Source organism: Bacillus rossius, chromosome 16 (genome assembly GCF_032445375.1).
Source record: "Bacillus rossius redtenbacheri isolate Brsri chromosome 16, Brsri_v3, whole genome shotgun sequence".
Taxonomy (NCBI): domain Eukaryota; kingdom Metazoa; phylum Arthropoda; class Insecta; order Phasmatodea; family Bacillidae; genus Bacillus; species Bacillus rossius.
In genome coordinates this window covers 2,831,842-2,848,608 of record NC_086343.1, presented here as the reverse complement: position 1 = coordinate 2,848,608, position 16,767 = coordinate 2,831,842, and the positions used below count along the sequence as shown (strand labels likewise).

Here is a 16,767-nt window from a genome sequence, read left to right as displayed (position 1 = left end):
TTTTTTTTGTACAAAATATTTTTAAAAATTTCAGAATATTATCATTAAATATAGGTATAATCTAATTTAATTCTGGAAAATTAAGCACAGTGATAAAAATGTCCACACACACATTAAGGTTGCAGGTTTATTCTCACTGGCATAAAAATAATAAAGGAAAGGCTTATAAGTAGAAATTGCACGAAAAAAATTAATACACGTGTTATCGCTCTACATCCACCCCCCCCCCCCCCCTTTTTTTGTGATATTTCGTGATTCCCCCCCCCCCCCCCCCTTTTTCGAGGCTCACGTGATTAATGGACGATCCCTAAGTGGGTAAAAAAAACTGCTTGAACTTGCATCTCTTAGTTACATATTTTTAGATTAATCACAAAAGCACATTTTTCAAAAACACAAAAATTTCTCAATCTTTATCTTTTTCTGTAGTTCTGTTCTAAACATGCACATCACAAATTATTTTACTGTAAAAGTACATTATTCATCAGTTAAATAAAAAACTATTTTGGTGAAAGAAGCATGAAGAAATATTATAGTTTCATATTTGTTAAATACACAAGTTTTCATGAATACATAAAAATCACATATAAAACTAAAAACACAGAAATCTCCAAATTAAAAACGAAAATGGCCTAAAAAAAAACCATTAAAATCTCCTTCCTAAACATTAGGTATTCAAAATAATTAATAACTTGACTTCTTTTATCATGTTCTTGACGTTAAGCCAAGATGATAAGGATGAAGAATGGAGATATTCTTTTTCTCATGCTTTAGCTATTCTTTTGAATTATAAACCAGATAGTTTTTTTAGACTTGTGTATGATTAAAAACCAATGTCAAACACAATTTGAACAGATCACAAGATTGTATAATCGCAAAAAGTAGAACTTGTAAAGATATTCCTGGGAATTCAGACTCATGACATATGGGGCCGGGACGGGGCGGAGGTGAGAACTGTCGTGACTTTCCAAGGTCGGGCGGGAGTACCGTCCATGGATACCACGGCAGTATTGCCACACTTACAATCTAGATGGTATTCACGCCATATTTCAGTGGTATGTAGCACTGTGCTAAGTAGATGGTGTGTGAAAAATACCATCTTTTAAATATTTGATGATAGTCATGTATGTGTCTTTCAATACAAATAATTCAGTTTATCTGCCCTCCAACATTTGTTATGTTCCAGCACTACGATATTCAAGTAAATATCTATAGTAAAAATTAGTACTCTCCCAGTTCAGCTGACCCTCCCCCCTCCCCGCCCCAGTTTTATCCGTGATTTTTATTGTTTATGAAGACTGCAAACTAGGTACCTACAGACTGTGTTGATGCAATGTGTCCAATATTGTTCAATACAATTTGCTAACAATATTTTGTTCAATTTTTAATTTGTATTACATATTTAAAAACAATAAAAAATTTAAACATCAAAAAAATTACAAACACAAAAATCATTGGATAGCAGTTCAATTTTGAATGATTTAAAACAGGACAATGGAGATGATGAGCAGGAAGTTACAAATAAAGTTAACAAATAATATATGCTTTAATTTTAATTTTAACATTGTAAAAACACAAAACAAATTATCTGCGATCTGTTTTTCCAATTCCACGCTTCCCAGAAAACAAATGCTTTGGCATTTTGTTTCCTATGAACCTGTCCGCTTCTCCCTTCAATCCCTTCTTCACAACCTTCTTCCTTATGGCCTTCGCTGCTATTTTATTCAACTTGGCCTTCATCTGAAATTCAATAAAAAATAAATTAATATTTCTATGCATTCTCCTTGCAAGGGGAGGGACAGAGTCGGGGGTCACAGCTTTGTGCACTTGTAGGTGTCCACATTTCTGGATTGGTGCAGCAATTATAACAGCTGTATTTGTTCCGGGGAAATACCATTTTTTCTCCCAGTCTATAACTTGTAATAAATAAATAAATAAATAAATAAATAAATAAATAAATATTAGGCTCTTGTCATGTCACATTTTATTTAATGTTCACATAAAAATGAAAGTTGTATCTTACATCCATGCAAACAAAAGACTTTTAGCACATGATAATGTACCTGATCATCCTTCATTCAAATGCCTTCATTTTTATAACAGAAGAAAGTTAATGAAAAATGAGATGAAAAATTATTTTTTAATTACTTGCAAACAATTTCAAGACATGCAACCTATGTAAGTTTGTTACTGAACATATTATTTTTATTTTATCGTAATAAATGGTAAGTCAGCTTATTTAAAAAATATATCTTGCTTATTACCCACATCACTCGGATTATCCGGGTATCCGATTGTATGGTCCCAGTTAGTCCGAATGGATGAGGTTTAACTGAACAGCCAAAAATTGGGAAATCCAAATGGTAAGGGGCCCAGTTCCCTCCAGGTGAAGCAAGTCTGTGAGGACGAGTGCAGTGCACAGACACAGAGAGACGCGGGGCTGGGCGGACGCCACTCACCTCGGCGTTCTTGACGCCCATCTCGTCCCGCGGCGGGCGCGACATGCTGCGCGACTGGCCCAGCGAGTCCACCCGCATGCGCTTGAGCGGCGGCTGCGACTGCGAGCGCGAGCGCGACCTGCTTCGCGTGAAGTGGGCCTGCACACACACGCGCACACGTCTGGTGAACTCCGCACCGGTGTACCTACTGGTGTGGTTCGTACCAGTATCCCTAACAACCTGATTCACTTTACTTGCCGTTCAATACGTAACAGGTAAAAACCGGGTCTGAACGGTAACTGCCAACCCAAAACTAACAACTGAAATCTTCCGTCTCTGTTCCGGGGTATTTTTATACGTTTCTGTTACTTCACAATCTGTTAAGTTTACAAAAAAAAATTATCCTGCAGAAAAGACAAGCACATTTTGTTTTCAATGTAAACATCTTGCAATACCAAAAATTCACAAAAATTTATATGTATTATAGTACCAATTATATAGTATTTAATTTAATAGAAATTCCTGTGCTACAATTAGTTTTACCATGTGCGATCTCTACTTTACAAAGACAAAATTTCAATATAAATATATAACAAATATTCTAATCATGCAATTATGACATCAAGTCTCATTGTCATTACCTATATCGCTTGCACTTCGATACGAGAAGAAATGATGAGCGTCGCGCAGTCGAGGCGTTGAGACAGTTTGCAGGACTGAGACATGCGACATTTGCAGTCACGGTGAAGCAGGGGCATAGCCGGGGGGGGGGGTTAGGGGTTTAACCCCCCCGTCCCTTAGCACCAAATCTAATTAATTTCTTATTCATCACTCAAACAAATTTCATATTAAAATTAATAAAATTTTTACCATTACAATATTTAAATTTAAGTACCGAAAACTGCTAAAATAGCAAGATTTTTCCGGGGGAGGACCCCCGGACCCACTGCTTTAATACGGGGTGGGGGGGCATGCTTCTTAACACCCCCCACACACAAATCCTGGCTACGCCACTGCAGTGAAGGGGACGGACACGGAGGCCACATGCACTCGCCTGCTCGGTGCCGGACATGTCCACGCCCAGGCCCTCCATCTCGGAGCGCAGGCGCGAGGCGCTGCGCTCGCGGCCGCGTGCGGGCGTGGTGCGCGCCACCACGGGCTTGGTGCTGTGCTTGGTGACGGCCGCCTCCTGCCGCATGATGGACTTCTTGTCGCGGATCTGCTGCGCCAGCCGGCGGATCTCCCGCAGTGTCTCGTCCATCTCTATCTTGGGCACGACGTAGAGCCCGGCCGCCTCGCGCTGCTCCTCCTCCCGCTCCAGCTCCTCCAGTTTCTGCCAGCCAATCAGCCATACAGTTCTTCTGCTCATCACTCACGTGGAGTTGTTCTTAAATGCGTAAAGTATGTCCAGGGCCGGCGAACCCATTACACGAGTCAGGCAACCACCCAAGGCAGCAACGTGTTAGGAACGGCAAAAAAAAAAAAAAATAAAAAAAAAAAAAAAAGGTTAGTATTTTGCAATGTTTTTTCACTTAATTACAAACTGAATGTAAGTTAAAGTCAAAGCAAAATCTTATGTTAAAGGTACACAAATAAATGTGTGTGTTTTTTTATTTATATTTTTACCTTCTGGCTTATCCCTTCTCATACTAATGTTGCATGGTATATTAAACAATTCTTATTGATCTGTCATGGATAAATTAAATTGCTACTGCAGTAAGTATAAGTAATGGGTAGATAGATGATAACACTGAAGTATCACCAATTTAAAGTTAAACTAAATTTTCTTATTAATTGATGATGTTTGAATATCATACTTTCAAAGTCATTGGTTACATACCGTATTACATTTATACGTTTTTAAACTGATACTTGAGATAGTGCTTTTACTGAAAGTGGGGGGGTATGAATTCGTGTGAGTGCGACATGATGTGTCCGGTGGTCGAGACTCGCTGGCTGCGGGAGTATCCGAACAGTCACCTGGTAGATGTCGGGGTCGATGTAGTCGGCCAGGTTGTGGCCCTCCCAGATCTCGGGCAGCACGTCGTGCCTCTGGTCCTCCGGCAGGTCGTAGTTCTTCTTGAGGTCCAGCACGTAGTCGTCGCCCTGCTCCAGCTCTATGTCCCGCTCCAGCCGGCGCCCCGGGCCGGCGCCCGCCGCCCGCTTGCGCCTCAGCACCGCCTCTGCAGCACGCACACCGCCGACCTCTCACCTCACCACATGTCATGGTTCTATTTTTAAAAAAGAGTTTTTTGGCATAAATGTTTTTTTATTTTTTTATAAAACCTGTTTTGCAATATGTACTCCAACAAAATAGGGGTGAAATTTATGTGCTGCATTTTTACTGTTAAAATAATTTTTTTTAATAAACTGGTCTGACACAGATACATTCAAAACAATATAAATAAATTAGTGCTGATTTACGGTTTGAAATTGATACAATACGAGATGAACAGTCAAACAAAAATTTCTGATCCACGCACTTTCTTACATCCCCCCACTCCCCCCCACCCAAAAAAAAAAAGATACTCTTTGCATTTCAAACATTAAAATATTATATATTTTTTTTAATGATTTGAAACAAGTTTTGGTTGAATGCTACTTAATTGCATGACATAACTCGCATGTTGGTGCTACATGTTGTATTGACTTGTAGTTCAGTGCTATGCAGGGCTTTGCCATGATTTCGGTGTTATTTAAGTTTTATCGCATTTCCCTACATTATCTTGTCCTTCCCCACTGCTATTACCAAACTCCAAATAATGCACCAACAAGTATAATTCAAACAAATACTTTGCATTGATTTTCTATTACTTTGTTTTTTTTTCCCAATAACCTAAAAATTGTTCTGTTGCATCTTAAAATATTTAATAGCTATAAAGCTATTTAATTATAGTGTATCAAATGTATCATCATTATCGTAGAAATATATTAAACTATCCAAAAGAGTGGTCACACTGTTACACTTGATTTTGTTTTCATGGCATATGTTTATAGTCCTACACATGCGTATAAGTTTGTGTTTTTTGTTGCTAGATAACTTGAAAACTCTAACTGAATTGGTTTTCAAAATCAAAAATTGGCCAGAAAATGTTGAGTGCGATTTATAAACAAAAAAATCCCCAAAAATAAGACTATTGAGAAAAAAAAACTAGCCTATGTAAGGAAAAAAAAAAAATCAATGAAAATGCACCCCAGCATGTTTGTAGAAAGAAATGTCTAAAGCATGTAGATATAAAATATATTTAGACAAAAGGAAGAGACTAAACATTTAACACTAATGTATATTTCTTACTGGCATTAGTATTGCCTTTCCTGACCGATGATAGGTATGTGTACAGAGACCCACCACCCATGCACTTCAGGCTCATCTCGTCATCAGGGGTCCTGCTGCCCCGACGAGACCGGGGAGAGCGATGGGGCCTGTACCTGGGATGCAGGGGGGCCGCTCCTTGCCGTCCCTCGGGGCGGGCATCGCGACATGCAGGCGGTTCAGCACCCCCTCCACCTTCCTCGTCTTCATCTTCATGTCCACGCGGAACGACAGCAGCTGCTCGCAGGCCTGCCAACAGGGGCACCCAGCCGCTGAAGCTAACCGCACGTGTACAGGTTTATTGGGTTCTAGGCACTGATTGGTGTAATACCAAGTTTCTTCAACAGAATTAAAATGAGTACTTAGAATAAATGCCGACAGGGGCACCAGCCGCTGTAGCTGACCGCATGTGGAGAGGTTTATTGGGTTCTAGGCACTGATTGGTCTAATACCAAGTTTCTCCAACAGAACTAAAATGAGTACTTAGAATAAAGGAATCACCTCTGGGACAAAATGAGGAACAGTAAAGGAGTCAACGTTAAAATAAGGTTTCAAATATCTATTAACAATTACGTAATGTTAAACTGACTAGTATTCGAAAGAGAATGCTTAGTTACGTAGTATCATCCATTTAACACATTTACTCTGAAACAAAACAGTTATAAATACCAACGACCACACCTTATTTGGCCACAATCCAATGGGAATTTGATGGAGAGTTCAACTGTCGGACCTAGTTACGATCTGGTGAATTGCGGTAGCGATGACTGTCCAACAAAGCTGAAGATGATTTGGAGTGGTAGCTCGCTGCAATCACCCAGAGTCCTCTCGAAGGAACCGTTGAAGAATTCCACAGCACTCGGATGGGTCGTTATCCTTTTTTACCCCCCAAAATATCATAGTTAAAACGTAGATTGACAATGTGGCTCTTGATTTGATTGGGAGTCTATATCTTAACCCATTCCATGACTCAGGACCAATGAAATCAACTCGAAATTTGCTCAGCCAATAACAACAGTTCTTCTTAAAATCAATATTCATGCTATTGATTTGTAATTTCTATTTCATGCACAAACCGTATGTAGTAAAATTGTATAGGTCCAATAAATTTCAATATAACAAGCAATGTTAAATACAGTTTACGTAGAGAAAAAAAATAAATGCTTAAGAGACTATTACACATCAGTAATTTAACCTGGCATCACTCTATGAACTTTAACATGAAAGAAATAAAATAATAAAATAATAATTTATAGTTGTGAGAATATTTCTACACAAGAAAATTACTGAATGGTTGTTTGCAACCCACATGATCATAATTACTACCAGTTCTGCGACTGTTTAGCACTATCAAAACACACTCGGTAAATATCTGGTGAAAACGCATTATAGCTACAGTGATTCATATAGCCGAGGAAAGACACGGATGGTGGGCATCAGGACGCGACACCGACCTCGTTCTTGACCTCGATGACGCCCTCCTCGGTGACGGTGCTCATCTCCAGCAGGGGGACGCTGCCCTCCAGCACCGCCAGCTCCGCCCTCTTCTCCGGCGGCAAGTCCGCCAACCTCGTCACGTCGCACTTGTTCAGCACCGCCAGCAGCGGCTGCCAACACCGAGCCGCTCCCATCACACTCTCTGTGTAACATTAGCACAGCGTTGTGTGTGTGGAAGAATAAGACATAGATGAAGAGAGAAAAGAAGAACGAGAAAGAAGGAGAAAGAGGAAGAAAGAGAGAGGATGAGAGAGAGAAAGACAAAACTCCCACTACTTTAAAAAAAAATTGCAGCCGAATGTTCAGCCCACTTTAGTTACAGTTATCGATGACAAAGTCTCCATCATGCTGCCATCTTGTTTTTAACTTCTGTGTGTTTACGTTGTATCTCCTCCACTTCTGATTAAAGCCACCAAGTGGTTTAAAATTAAAAAGTAATTTTTTTGTTGTCAGATTGTTTTTTTTACATCCTGTCTTCTTTTAATGTGATCTATAGTTTCGATACATAATTGCAGTATCTCATCTGTATTTCTATTTGTGAACCCCCTTTAAATAAGACGACTTATTTTTTTGATTGTAACTGACACTATCATGTATAATATCCTTTTTTTTAATGTGATTTATAGTTTCGATACATAATTTCAGTATCTCATTTGTATTCGTTCTATTTGTGAACCTACTCTATATAAGAAAAACTTATTTTGATGGTTTCAAGTTGCACTGTCATGTACACAGGCTAAAAGTGTGTGCGTGTGCTGTAAGACCATGAGTGATGGTCTCGTCGGGGCAGTAACGGGACAAACACGGTGGGTGCTCACTGGCCCGTGTGCCGCACAGCTCAGACTCACCTTGTTGGCGAACAGCGGCTTGATGCTCTCAAACAGCTTCACCTGAAACACAGAGCGTCCACAGAGAACTTGACGGAGCACTACTTCTCTTCCTCCCGTCCCCATCACGCCCGTCACCTTGAAAGACTTGCAACCCCTCGACAAATCATTCTGGCACGTAGCTCCACACTTGATTGCCGTCTTCACTGGAAGAAAACACTCAGCAAGACTCCTACCCAAGTGTTCAAATTAGCTGGAATGCACTAAAGTAGAAAAGAGGGAAAGGATTTTTTACCTCACATCATAAAACTGTGTTTATCTGAATTTTAGACGACCTTGAAAGTACAACACCCTTATTAAGGCAGTGTGTTCAAAAAAAAATTAATTAAATCCTCACTTTAAACCACACAGAAACTATAAAGTGAATAATGTGTTCTATAATGTGTACTATAATGTGTTCATATACTATAATGTGTTAATATGTGTTCTATAATGTGTACTATAATGTGTTCCAAAATGCGTAGGGAAATATTCTTTACGTAATGTAAATACGTAGAATAACACTCAACAATAAATATGCCACACCATTTATCTTTATAAGCCTACCATCGAATACTTTGAATGACAAATATGACACAGCATAATAGAAGATATAGTCAGTTGGCCAGTTGACTTGCCCGCCCGGGCGTGACCTTTAATTCACGTCGCATACCTTTCCGCAAACTTTTCAAACCACCCTTTACTGGCAGTGAAATCAATATTACGGTCCGGATATTCCATTTTACAATTTTTCAAAAATTATTCGTGTATCACCGCTTGGTTCACATCAATCCGGCCAGGCCCGTGATTTTTTTTCAATGCACCATTCATTTAACAACCTTTTCCCTGTGAATCCTCTGTTCATTTCTGCTCCGGCATCTACTGTCAAATATATTCCCGCTAGTACAATCAACAGCATTAGACTTATATAAACGTTTGACGAGTCCTTATTTCGTACAACTGTGTGCACAGTTGACTTGGTTAAAACTAAAGTGAGACCAACATAAGTGTGGCCTTCATGACATTTTGCACGCCGTAATACTTCCAGTTCTGTCTCAAACACTTGAACACGATGCATAATGGTCTCACTTGGAAGCCATGATTCCAACATGATTCCAACTGCAGGTGCTTGCGCACTTAGTTACCGGCAGACGAATGGGCAGATGTTGCTTCGTGTTCGAACGTGCGAGTTCCCTGCCACTGGCTAGACTAAAGTTCACCATGGCCCAGTCTGTGGTTAAAAGTGATTGAATTACAGATGCACAATAAAACTGATTCAATTATATTTTTTTATCCATGCAGCTTAGTACAATTTTTGTCCGGAAATAATGACATTCCTTGAATTTTCAAACATTTAAAGGTTACTTATTTTGTGATTTTAATTATGTTTTGGGTAAATGCTGCTTGATTCCATGATATAACTTACACTCTGGTTTCTATTACCGCATATCAACTTGCATTTCGGCGTTACGAGGTGTGTTGCACGTGGTTTTCGGTGTTGTATCAGTTTTACCGCAATTCACCACATCGATGGCTTAGAACGAAAACCTCGTATCTCATACCGAACATAATGAGGTTTTCTCCACAATGTAGAGTGGCTAATGATGTACGTGGTTTCTTTTTTTCCCCCCGATAGAAAGCAGTAGGATGCACATTAAATTTCTTTCAGCCAAACATTTTGTGAGATACGAGGTTTTAACAGCCAAAAACATAAAAAAAACGTATTTTCGTCCAAAAAAATTGAGATACAAGGTTTTCATTCTAAGCCGTCGATATACATGATATTGTCTCTACGATTTACTTGTTCAAACTTGTAACTAAAGCGTTATTGACGTGTCTGCACGTCCCAGGTTTCGGGGACGCCGAGCGAGCGAGCACCTGCTGGTCCAGCGAGTGGCCGCACTGCTCCGACGGGTCCATGACGTAGAGCACGGCGGCGCGCAGGTGCGCCAGCGCCGTCACCGCCTGCATCTCGATCACGTTGCGGTCCTCCAGCGGGTGGTCCAGGATGCCAGGGGTGTCCACCACCTGCCAGCGCAGGTACTTGTAGTCCGTGTGGCCCACGTACAGCGACTTGGTGGTGAAGGCGTAGGGCTGCACCTCCACGTCCGCGCGCGTGATCTGTGCATGCCACCACGCACGCGCGTCTAGGTCTACATCGGCCGTACGTACCGGGCTCGACAGTTAGACAGAGAGTCCGCAAACACCCGATGGGAACAACTTCACGACTTTCTCAGGCATGCTTTCTTTATATATGTGTGTGTGTGTGTGTGTGTGTGTGTGTATATATATATATATATATATATATATATATATATATATATATATATATATATATATATATATATATAATAAAAAAACAGAAGCTATTGCAGGAACATTACAATTTTTAAGTTTGAAAGCAAAAAAAAAAAAACTTTTTTTTACAGATAATTTTCAGAAGGATTTAAGTGGATAGCCTCCGAATATTTATACTGACTGATGTTATACGTGGGGCCTAAATGGTTTATCACTTAAGTCAGTTAAAAAAAATTACAAACCCTTAACAATTATTTTTTTTTTTTACATCAAGTCTATGTTTCTAAAAATAAGTATAATACAGCTTCGGCAAGAACAATCTTCGCAACTCAATTCGACTTTGCAAAGTTCTAGACGTTTGAGTTGACATTTGTCTTGCATCAAAAAAATAGTATTCATACGGGCCCACGGACCCGAATTAAGACAATAATACATTACAAAGATAACATGAAACATTACTGATATTGTCAACACAGATGTGCTGTGTAGGTTTCCAAGCCAAGACAACTCTCCAAACCCCCGAGCGTGGGAGCGCCGCTGGCAAAGGAGCCCACCTTGTTGATGAAGCTGGACTTGCCGACGTTGGGGAAGCCACAGATGATGATGGTGCGGGTGTACGGGTCGATGGACGGCAGGCGGGCGAGATGTTGGCGCACCTGCTCCAAGTACTGCAGGTTGGGACCCTGGCGCTTCATTATCGTCGCCATCCTGCGGCAAGCACCCGACACAGCGTGCAAATGTCCCGATAAAAGAGTATTAATTTTTTTGTGAAATTCTTACACTTCATGTATTTATTCCAGCGGTTTCTGAAAGTTTTCAACTGCGACACTAAACAAAAATTTTCACCGACTTGATAAAAAAAAATTAACCAGAAAATAATGTGAGACTGAATATAATGTGACCCCAAACTTTTTGATTATGAGTTTATAAAAAAATACATTATCGATTGGAAATCACAATGCAAGTACCTACATAGCAATCGAAAATTATTTCAATTATTATATTTGTTCCATATTTAATAGACCCTTTCTGGTGCCACTTTCGTCAGTAGACTGATATATATGGTCTCTTTTGAAACACCAAACTGCAGTTAGAATAAAATATACGTAGTTGTGTTATGACTGTAGTTAAAAAGGGTGCTGTTCAGGAAGCAAGGAATGCAGTTATACACGGTGGTTGAAGGTCGTCTGGGAGGGGGCGTCCTCCCAGGAGCCACAGAGAAGCAGGAGGAACCCTGCAGCTCTCATGTGTCACGCCTGGGCAGACGTCCAGGAAGCCCCGGGCTAGAGTGGCACAAGTGATGCAGTTGACAGGCAGAGCCTGCAGTTTACCAACCAAGCTGTTCCCAGTGGCAAGATACAAGTATGCCTTTACAATGTGACCTCCACTTTTAGTTTCCACAACGTTGCTAAAAATCGTATCATTATATTCAGGTAAATACTGTAATAAATATTCTGCATTGGTACAATAAATGTAGATTGTTCTCCACAAATATGAGAACGGGGAAACGTGAGCAACGGCCAACGCTGCACACTGAGGAGCACGTACCTCCCCAGTGCCGCCCTCTTCAGCTGCTTGCAGCGGTACAGCGAGTCCCCGAACTTCAGCAGCCTCAGGTAGTCCTTCCCCACACTGCAACACGCACACGGCTTTGAGGCTCCGTCAAGTGGCCCGACCGGCGAGGCGGGATGCCCGCTGGTGCTTATAGCCTCTCAACTGCCGTGCATACGCCAACTATGAGGTTTGAGCAGTGAAACTGACATTAGACCTATGTGACAGAGAAAAAGGATGTAACGCACGGCCCTTGAGTGCTTTCGAGTATCTCTATCAGGTGTTTCATTCCTTCAAATTATTCTGAAAACAAGTGTTTTATTAGCCATTTTCACCCTCCTGAAATATAAGTAAAAACGATAAACGGAAACAGAACTGCTCAAATGTACATATTTCTTTCTACATATTTAATTCAGTGAATGGAAACTATTTAGCAAGGAGTTGGTACCCAAATGTACGTACTAAATTAACTTTTACTTTATGACATAGGTAAATTTGACAAAAGCACATATACTTGCCGACTTATTTTTTTATTGTTCCCAGTAGTCACACATGCTTATATAGCTGTTTTGATGAAGTATCATTGAACAAGTAAGTGTCGTATTTTTGTTAATAATTGTGCTAACTTTATGAACAAACGGAGATCATAAAAAATAAAAAAAATACCACAGAAATCTCTTTTAAAAATGAAATTGGCTTAAAAATAAAACCGTAAGTCTTGTGTCTGGATTTTATCCGGTTTGATAAATCAAATTTTACAAATTTCCCTGTGTTTTCCAGGTTTTGAAGTCATTGCTTTCTGCGGGAACCCTGCCAGGCGTGCCAAAAGGTTGGGGCCAGAACCGCAGACCGTGGGGGGCACCGGCACCAGGGACGCAGGCGGAGGCGAGGCGAGGACTGCTCACTTGTCGACGAGGTGGCGAGCGGTGTTGAGCTGTCCCAGGGCCAGCTTGTAGTGGTCCTTGTCGTACAGGACGTTCATCAAGTCAGCGTAGAACGGGTGGATGTCCTGCAACAGAACACACCCACGCACACTCCGATCAGTCACGGACCTCTACCACATCCGCTATAGGCCTGAGCGGATACTAGGTTGCTGATGCGAAACAAATATCAAAACAAATGTTTAAAATATTCACGAAGTCAAATCAAGCTGCGAATATACTGTTTCAGCAAAGCAAAATACAGAAGTAAAAAAAAAAAACTTTTTATTGTTTGAACTTATTACGTGATTAACCTCTATATATATAAATATTATAAAATAACCATGCATGCTATTAATACCGGTATTAACATTCATAAAAGCAAACGGAGTGGCTACTTTATTTTTTTAAGTAACCAACTTCATTCAAGATAATAACAAACCAAAACAAAACACTAATTTTCATGAGTGAAAGTTTTAAAGATTTGCATACGTCGCGAAGCTATGCGTCACAATTGAAGCTTCAAATAAAATGAATAGCAATTTCCTGGCAAAAAAAAAGAACGAATTTTGATAAGAGCTTATTGATTCGCCTAATCGAAGCTTTGCACAGACCTAGTCCGCTGCAGTACGATGGGGGCAAAATTATACTTATATACTAACAAATATTCTTTGTTAATAGTTCATTTTACATTGCCAATTGATTACAGAACTACAAAATATTTCTAGTTATTTCAAGGTGGTGGGGGGAGGGGGGGGAGGGGGCAAGCCTAGTATTCAAAGTTATATTACTACATGTTTGTAGAAATGTGATACTGACCCACTGAGGCCGTCCTACATACTCAATACCCTAGCTTCTCTAGGCTTAAATTAACGGTGTGATTTTCATAAATTATCGAAGTTGCTTATTTGCATATAATTCATGATTACAACTCCAGTGAACTACACATTTAGTTTCCAAACGTGTGAACTTTCCTACTATTTTTTAAATTGTAACAGTTCCAAAACTATAATTAGTTTTATGTAGCAAATGTTAAAACATAGGCACACACAGTAAAATTCTAAGAGAGTTTTCAGCAAATAAATTTAAAATATGTCCTTTACAAAAACACAATAAAATCAATTTTCATCCAAAATAAAAAAGTGCTTACTACATACCTATAACATTTGATTAATTTAAGTCTGTTGTCGATACATTTCTTGGGCAATATTTTCGATCAACTCCTCAAACAAATTAACTGATTCTCCTTCAAGTATTTTCGTATTTGTGTAGATTTTCTCCTGCGCTCTTGTGCTTTTCTACATTACTCAGGGTTAAAAATGGAATGATTGGGAGAACGGCAGAATAATTCAAGCCGGTAAACTACTTGAAATACACCCCCCCCCCCCCCCCCCAAAAAAAAAATAAAACTGCGACTAAGAAAACCTGCAAGGTTGTCGTAAGCACCAAAGGACACACCCCGAAATAGCCGACACACTCACGTCCAGTTTGGGAAAGTCTTGTATGATCTGCGACAGTCGATCGTGGAAGTTCTGCTGAGTGTAGCGCACTTTGCGCATGTAGAACTGCCGTATCCTGGTTATCTTGTAGTGCTTGTGTACTACCGTCGGGGTCTTTCGTTGCGTCTTCGACAGGATTATGTCAATGAAGTCCTGTGGGCACAAAAAAAAAAAGTATTTTTTAAACACAGATTTTACAAGGGTGAGTACATCCTCATAAACAGACGATTGAATTAAGGTGCAACATTTTAACCAAATGGTATTGCACGAAATTAAAAAAAAAATTAATTGATATAAAATATAAATAGAAAATAAACATTAACAGCTGAATAAACAAAACAAACATAGATTTCGTAATATTCATTCAGCCTGGCTTTTCTGTGAAGTAATAGCATTCCGAAAAGAAACTTTTTTAAAACACTACAAAAGTTATTGTATTTATCCTGAAAACAGCATTTCTGAATTCCTCCTGGTTGTTGAGAAATCACAGTTTATAACTTACAATACAATGCTTCAGCACTGACAAGGCTGCCACCGTGTGAGTCTGTGTGTGTTTACAATTTGTAGAACTAGTATTAAATCATGAGAATGATTGATTACGTTAGGTTAGCTAAGTTTTACCAATCTAATATGTAGCTATACTTACCTAACCAACCATCCATATTGTTTTGAAGTATTTTTAATGTAGGTAACCTAACGTAATCAACTATTTTCACAATAGCACTAAAGTTCTCCAAACCACAAAGACAGATCCACACGGTGAAAGGTAAACATAGCAGTGGCCGCATCAATGCAGAGGTATTGTATGTAATGTAATATAGCTATTAACAGTGATTTCTCAGAAACCGGTAGAAATATAGAAATGCTGTTTTCAGAATAAATATAGGAACGTCTGCAGTGTCAGAAAAAAGTATTATTGGAATTTTATTATTATTTCTCGGAAAAGCAGCGCTATAAGGACATTGCCATACAAATATAAAAAAGCTAAGGACCTGGAAATTTTGCGGATTCATTTGGCCTTAGGATAGAATTCTATGTTATAGGTGTGCTCAACCCATGTTTGCTTTCCCATTGGTTGATATTTTAGTGACAATTTTATCCTTGTCAATTGGCACTACCTGATACACTTACTTCTCTCCTGGCTGGGCATCGTTAGTTAACAATTGTAGAGGGGCATATCCGAATAACTGCGTTCCAATTGTGAACACAGTGAGTGAGTGTGTGTGAATGTTTTCCTAATATTTCTAGCATTTTCAAAGGAATGGAATGGTTGGCATGATAAAGCTTTAGACAGGTTTGCAAAGATACATGCAACACACAGCTTATTTCTTTGGATGAATACATACTAATTTATGAAATGATATTGAAGGTATTTATCAGATTGTAAAATATCTTGGGAGAAAAAATCATGAATTAAGTTTTTGATCTGTAATTTTTGACTGATATTGGGTCACCGTTATTGACAAAGATGATTATTGTGGAAAGTTTCAATCTATCGGTAAATGTGCGTACCTTGACATATGTATTAAACATAACCTATGAACAATACCATGAATCAAAATTTCAAACAAATTAATATGAAAATATACCTTTGCTGGTGGAACCACCATTATTTTCTTGAAATTATACATAGCCATTTTTAAATTGTATTCTTGTTCTTCCTAATATATTACAACACAACACGTGAAACGACTTAACCCCCCGCAAAAACCACACTCATAGAAGGGTGAATTTTCGTATGAATATTGGTGGTATGCTCAAAGTATAGAAACTTTGAACTATATTATACTCTTTGGTTACGCGTGCTAATTTCGCAATAGATGATGAATGTCATTTCTTTGTGTTCAAAATATCTTAACTGTAAATCATTCTGTTATCCTGCAAAAAAAAAAGTCAGAATATTTATTATTAATTTTTTTTTAACTTTTAAGCACAAAAAAATATTAATGAAAGAGAAGAAGTTCTGAACAGAAGAATAATTTAGGAACAATGGATTTTTTTTCCTAACCTAAATTAAATCGAAGTGTGTTGGGGAGGGTTCCGGGTTAGGGAGGGAGACTAAGTGCGTCTCAGGCCGAAGCCCATACGCTCTAATCATGCAGGGTATAAGCCATGCAGGAGGGGTAGCATGCAAGCATGCATCGTGTGCTAGGAGGGGATTGGCCAGCCATGGCAGCGATTGGCGCCATGGATAACTCCCCTCACTGACTATACTAGACTAAAACTAGATAAGTTGGGCCCAGGTAAAACCATAGACACAGGGAAAACCCTGGGCTCTGACATGCGGGATGCAAAATTTCATGCATTAATATCAAGCAGGAGGCTTACGGGAAAACAGAAGGATGGATCTGGAAGAAGAGTTGGACAGAGTAGAAAAGAGTCTACCAT

General features: G+C 39.4%; 1 protein-coding gene across 1 annotated transcript; it reads right to left on the bottom strand.

Annotated features, from left to right (window-relative positions):
* Positions 1-1,524: 1,524 nt before the first annotated feature.
* LOC134540000 (nucleolar GTP-binding protein 1) lies at positions 1,525-16,121 on the bottom strand. The gene is made up of 13 exons (XM_063382414.1): positions 15,969-16,121; positions 14,362-14,532; positions 12,866-12,969; positions 11,958-12,041; positions 10,964-11,117; positions 9,990-10,232; positions 8,094-8,135; positions 7,203-7,355; positions 5,865-5,997; positions 4,416-4,618; positions 3,490-3,768; positions 2,457-2,594; positions 1,525-1,737 (listed from the first exon to the last, which is right to left on the bottom strand). Exons 1-13 carry the CDS (start codon positions 16,014-16,016, stop codon positions 1,582-1,584), a joined length of 1,908 nt encoding a protein of 635 aa, XP_063238484.1. The 5' UTR covers positions 16,017-16,121; the 3' UTR covers positions 1,525-1,581.
* Between the last annotated feature and the right edge of the window lie 646 nt (positions 16,122-16,767).

Bases quoted from the DNA above. Each gene is read 5' to 3' on its own strand.
- LOC134540000 (XM_063382414.1), bottom strand. From the start codon at position 16,016: ATGGCTATGTATAATTTCAAGAAAATAATGGTGGTTCCACCAGCAAAG. The intron at 14,533-15,968 runs GTATATTTTCAT...TTGTGCCCACAG, and splicing joins TGGTGGTTCCACCAGCAAAG to GACTTCATTGACATAATCCT. The intron at 4,619-5,864 runs GTACAGGCCCCA...TGCGTGCTGCAG, and splicing joins GCGGCCCCCCTGCATCCCAG to AGGCGGTGCTGAGGCGCAAG.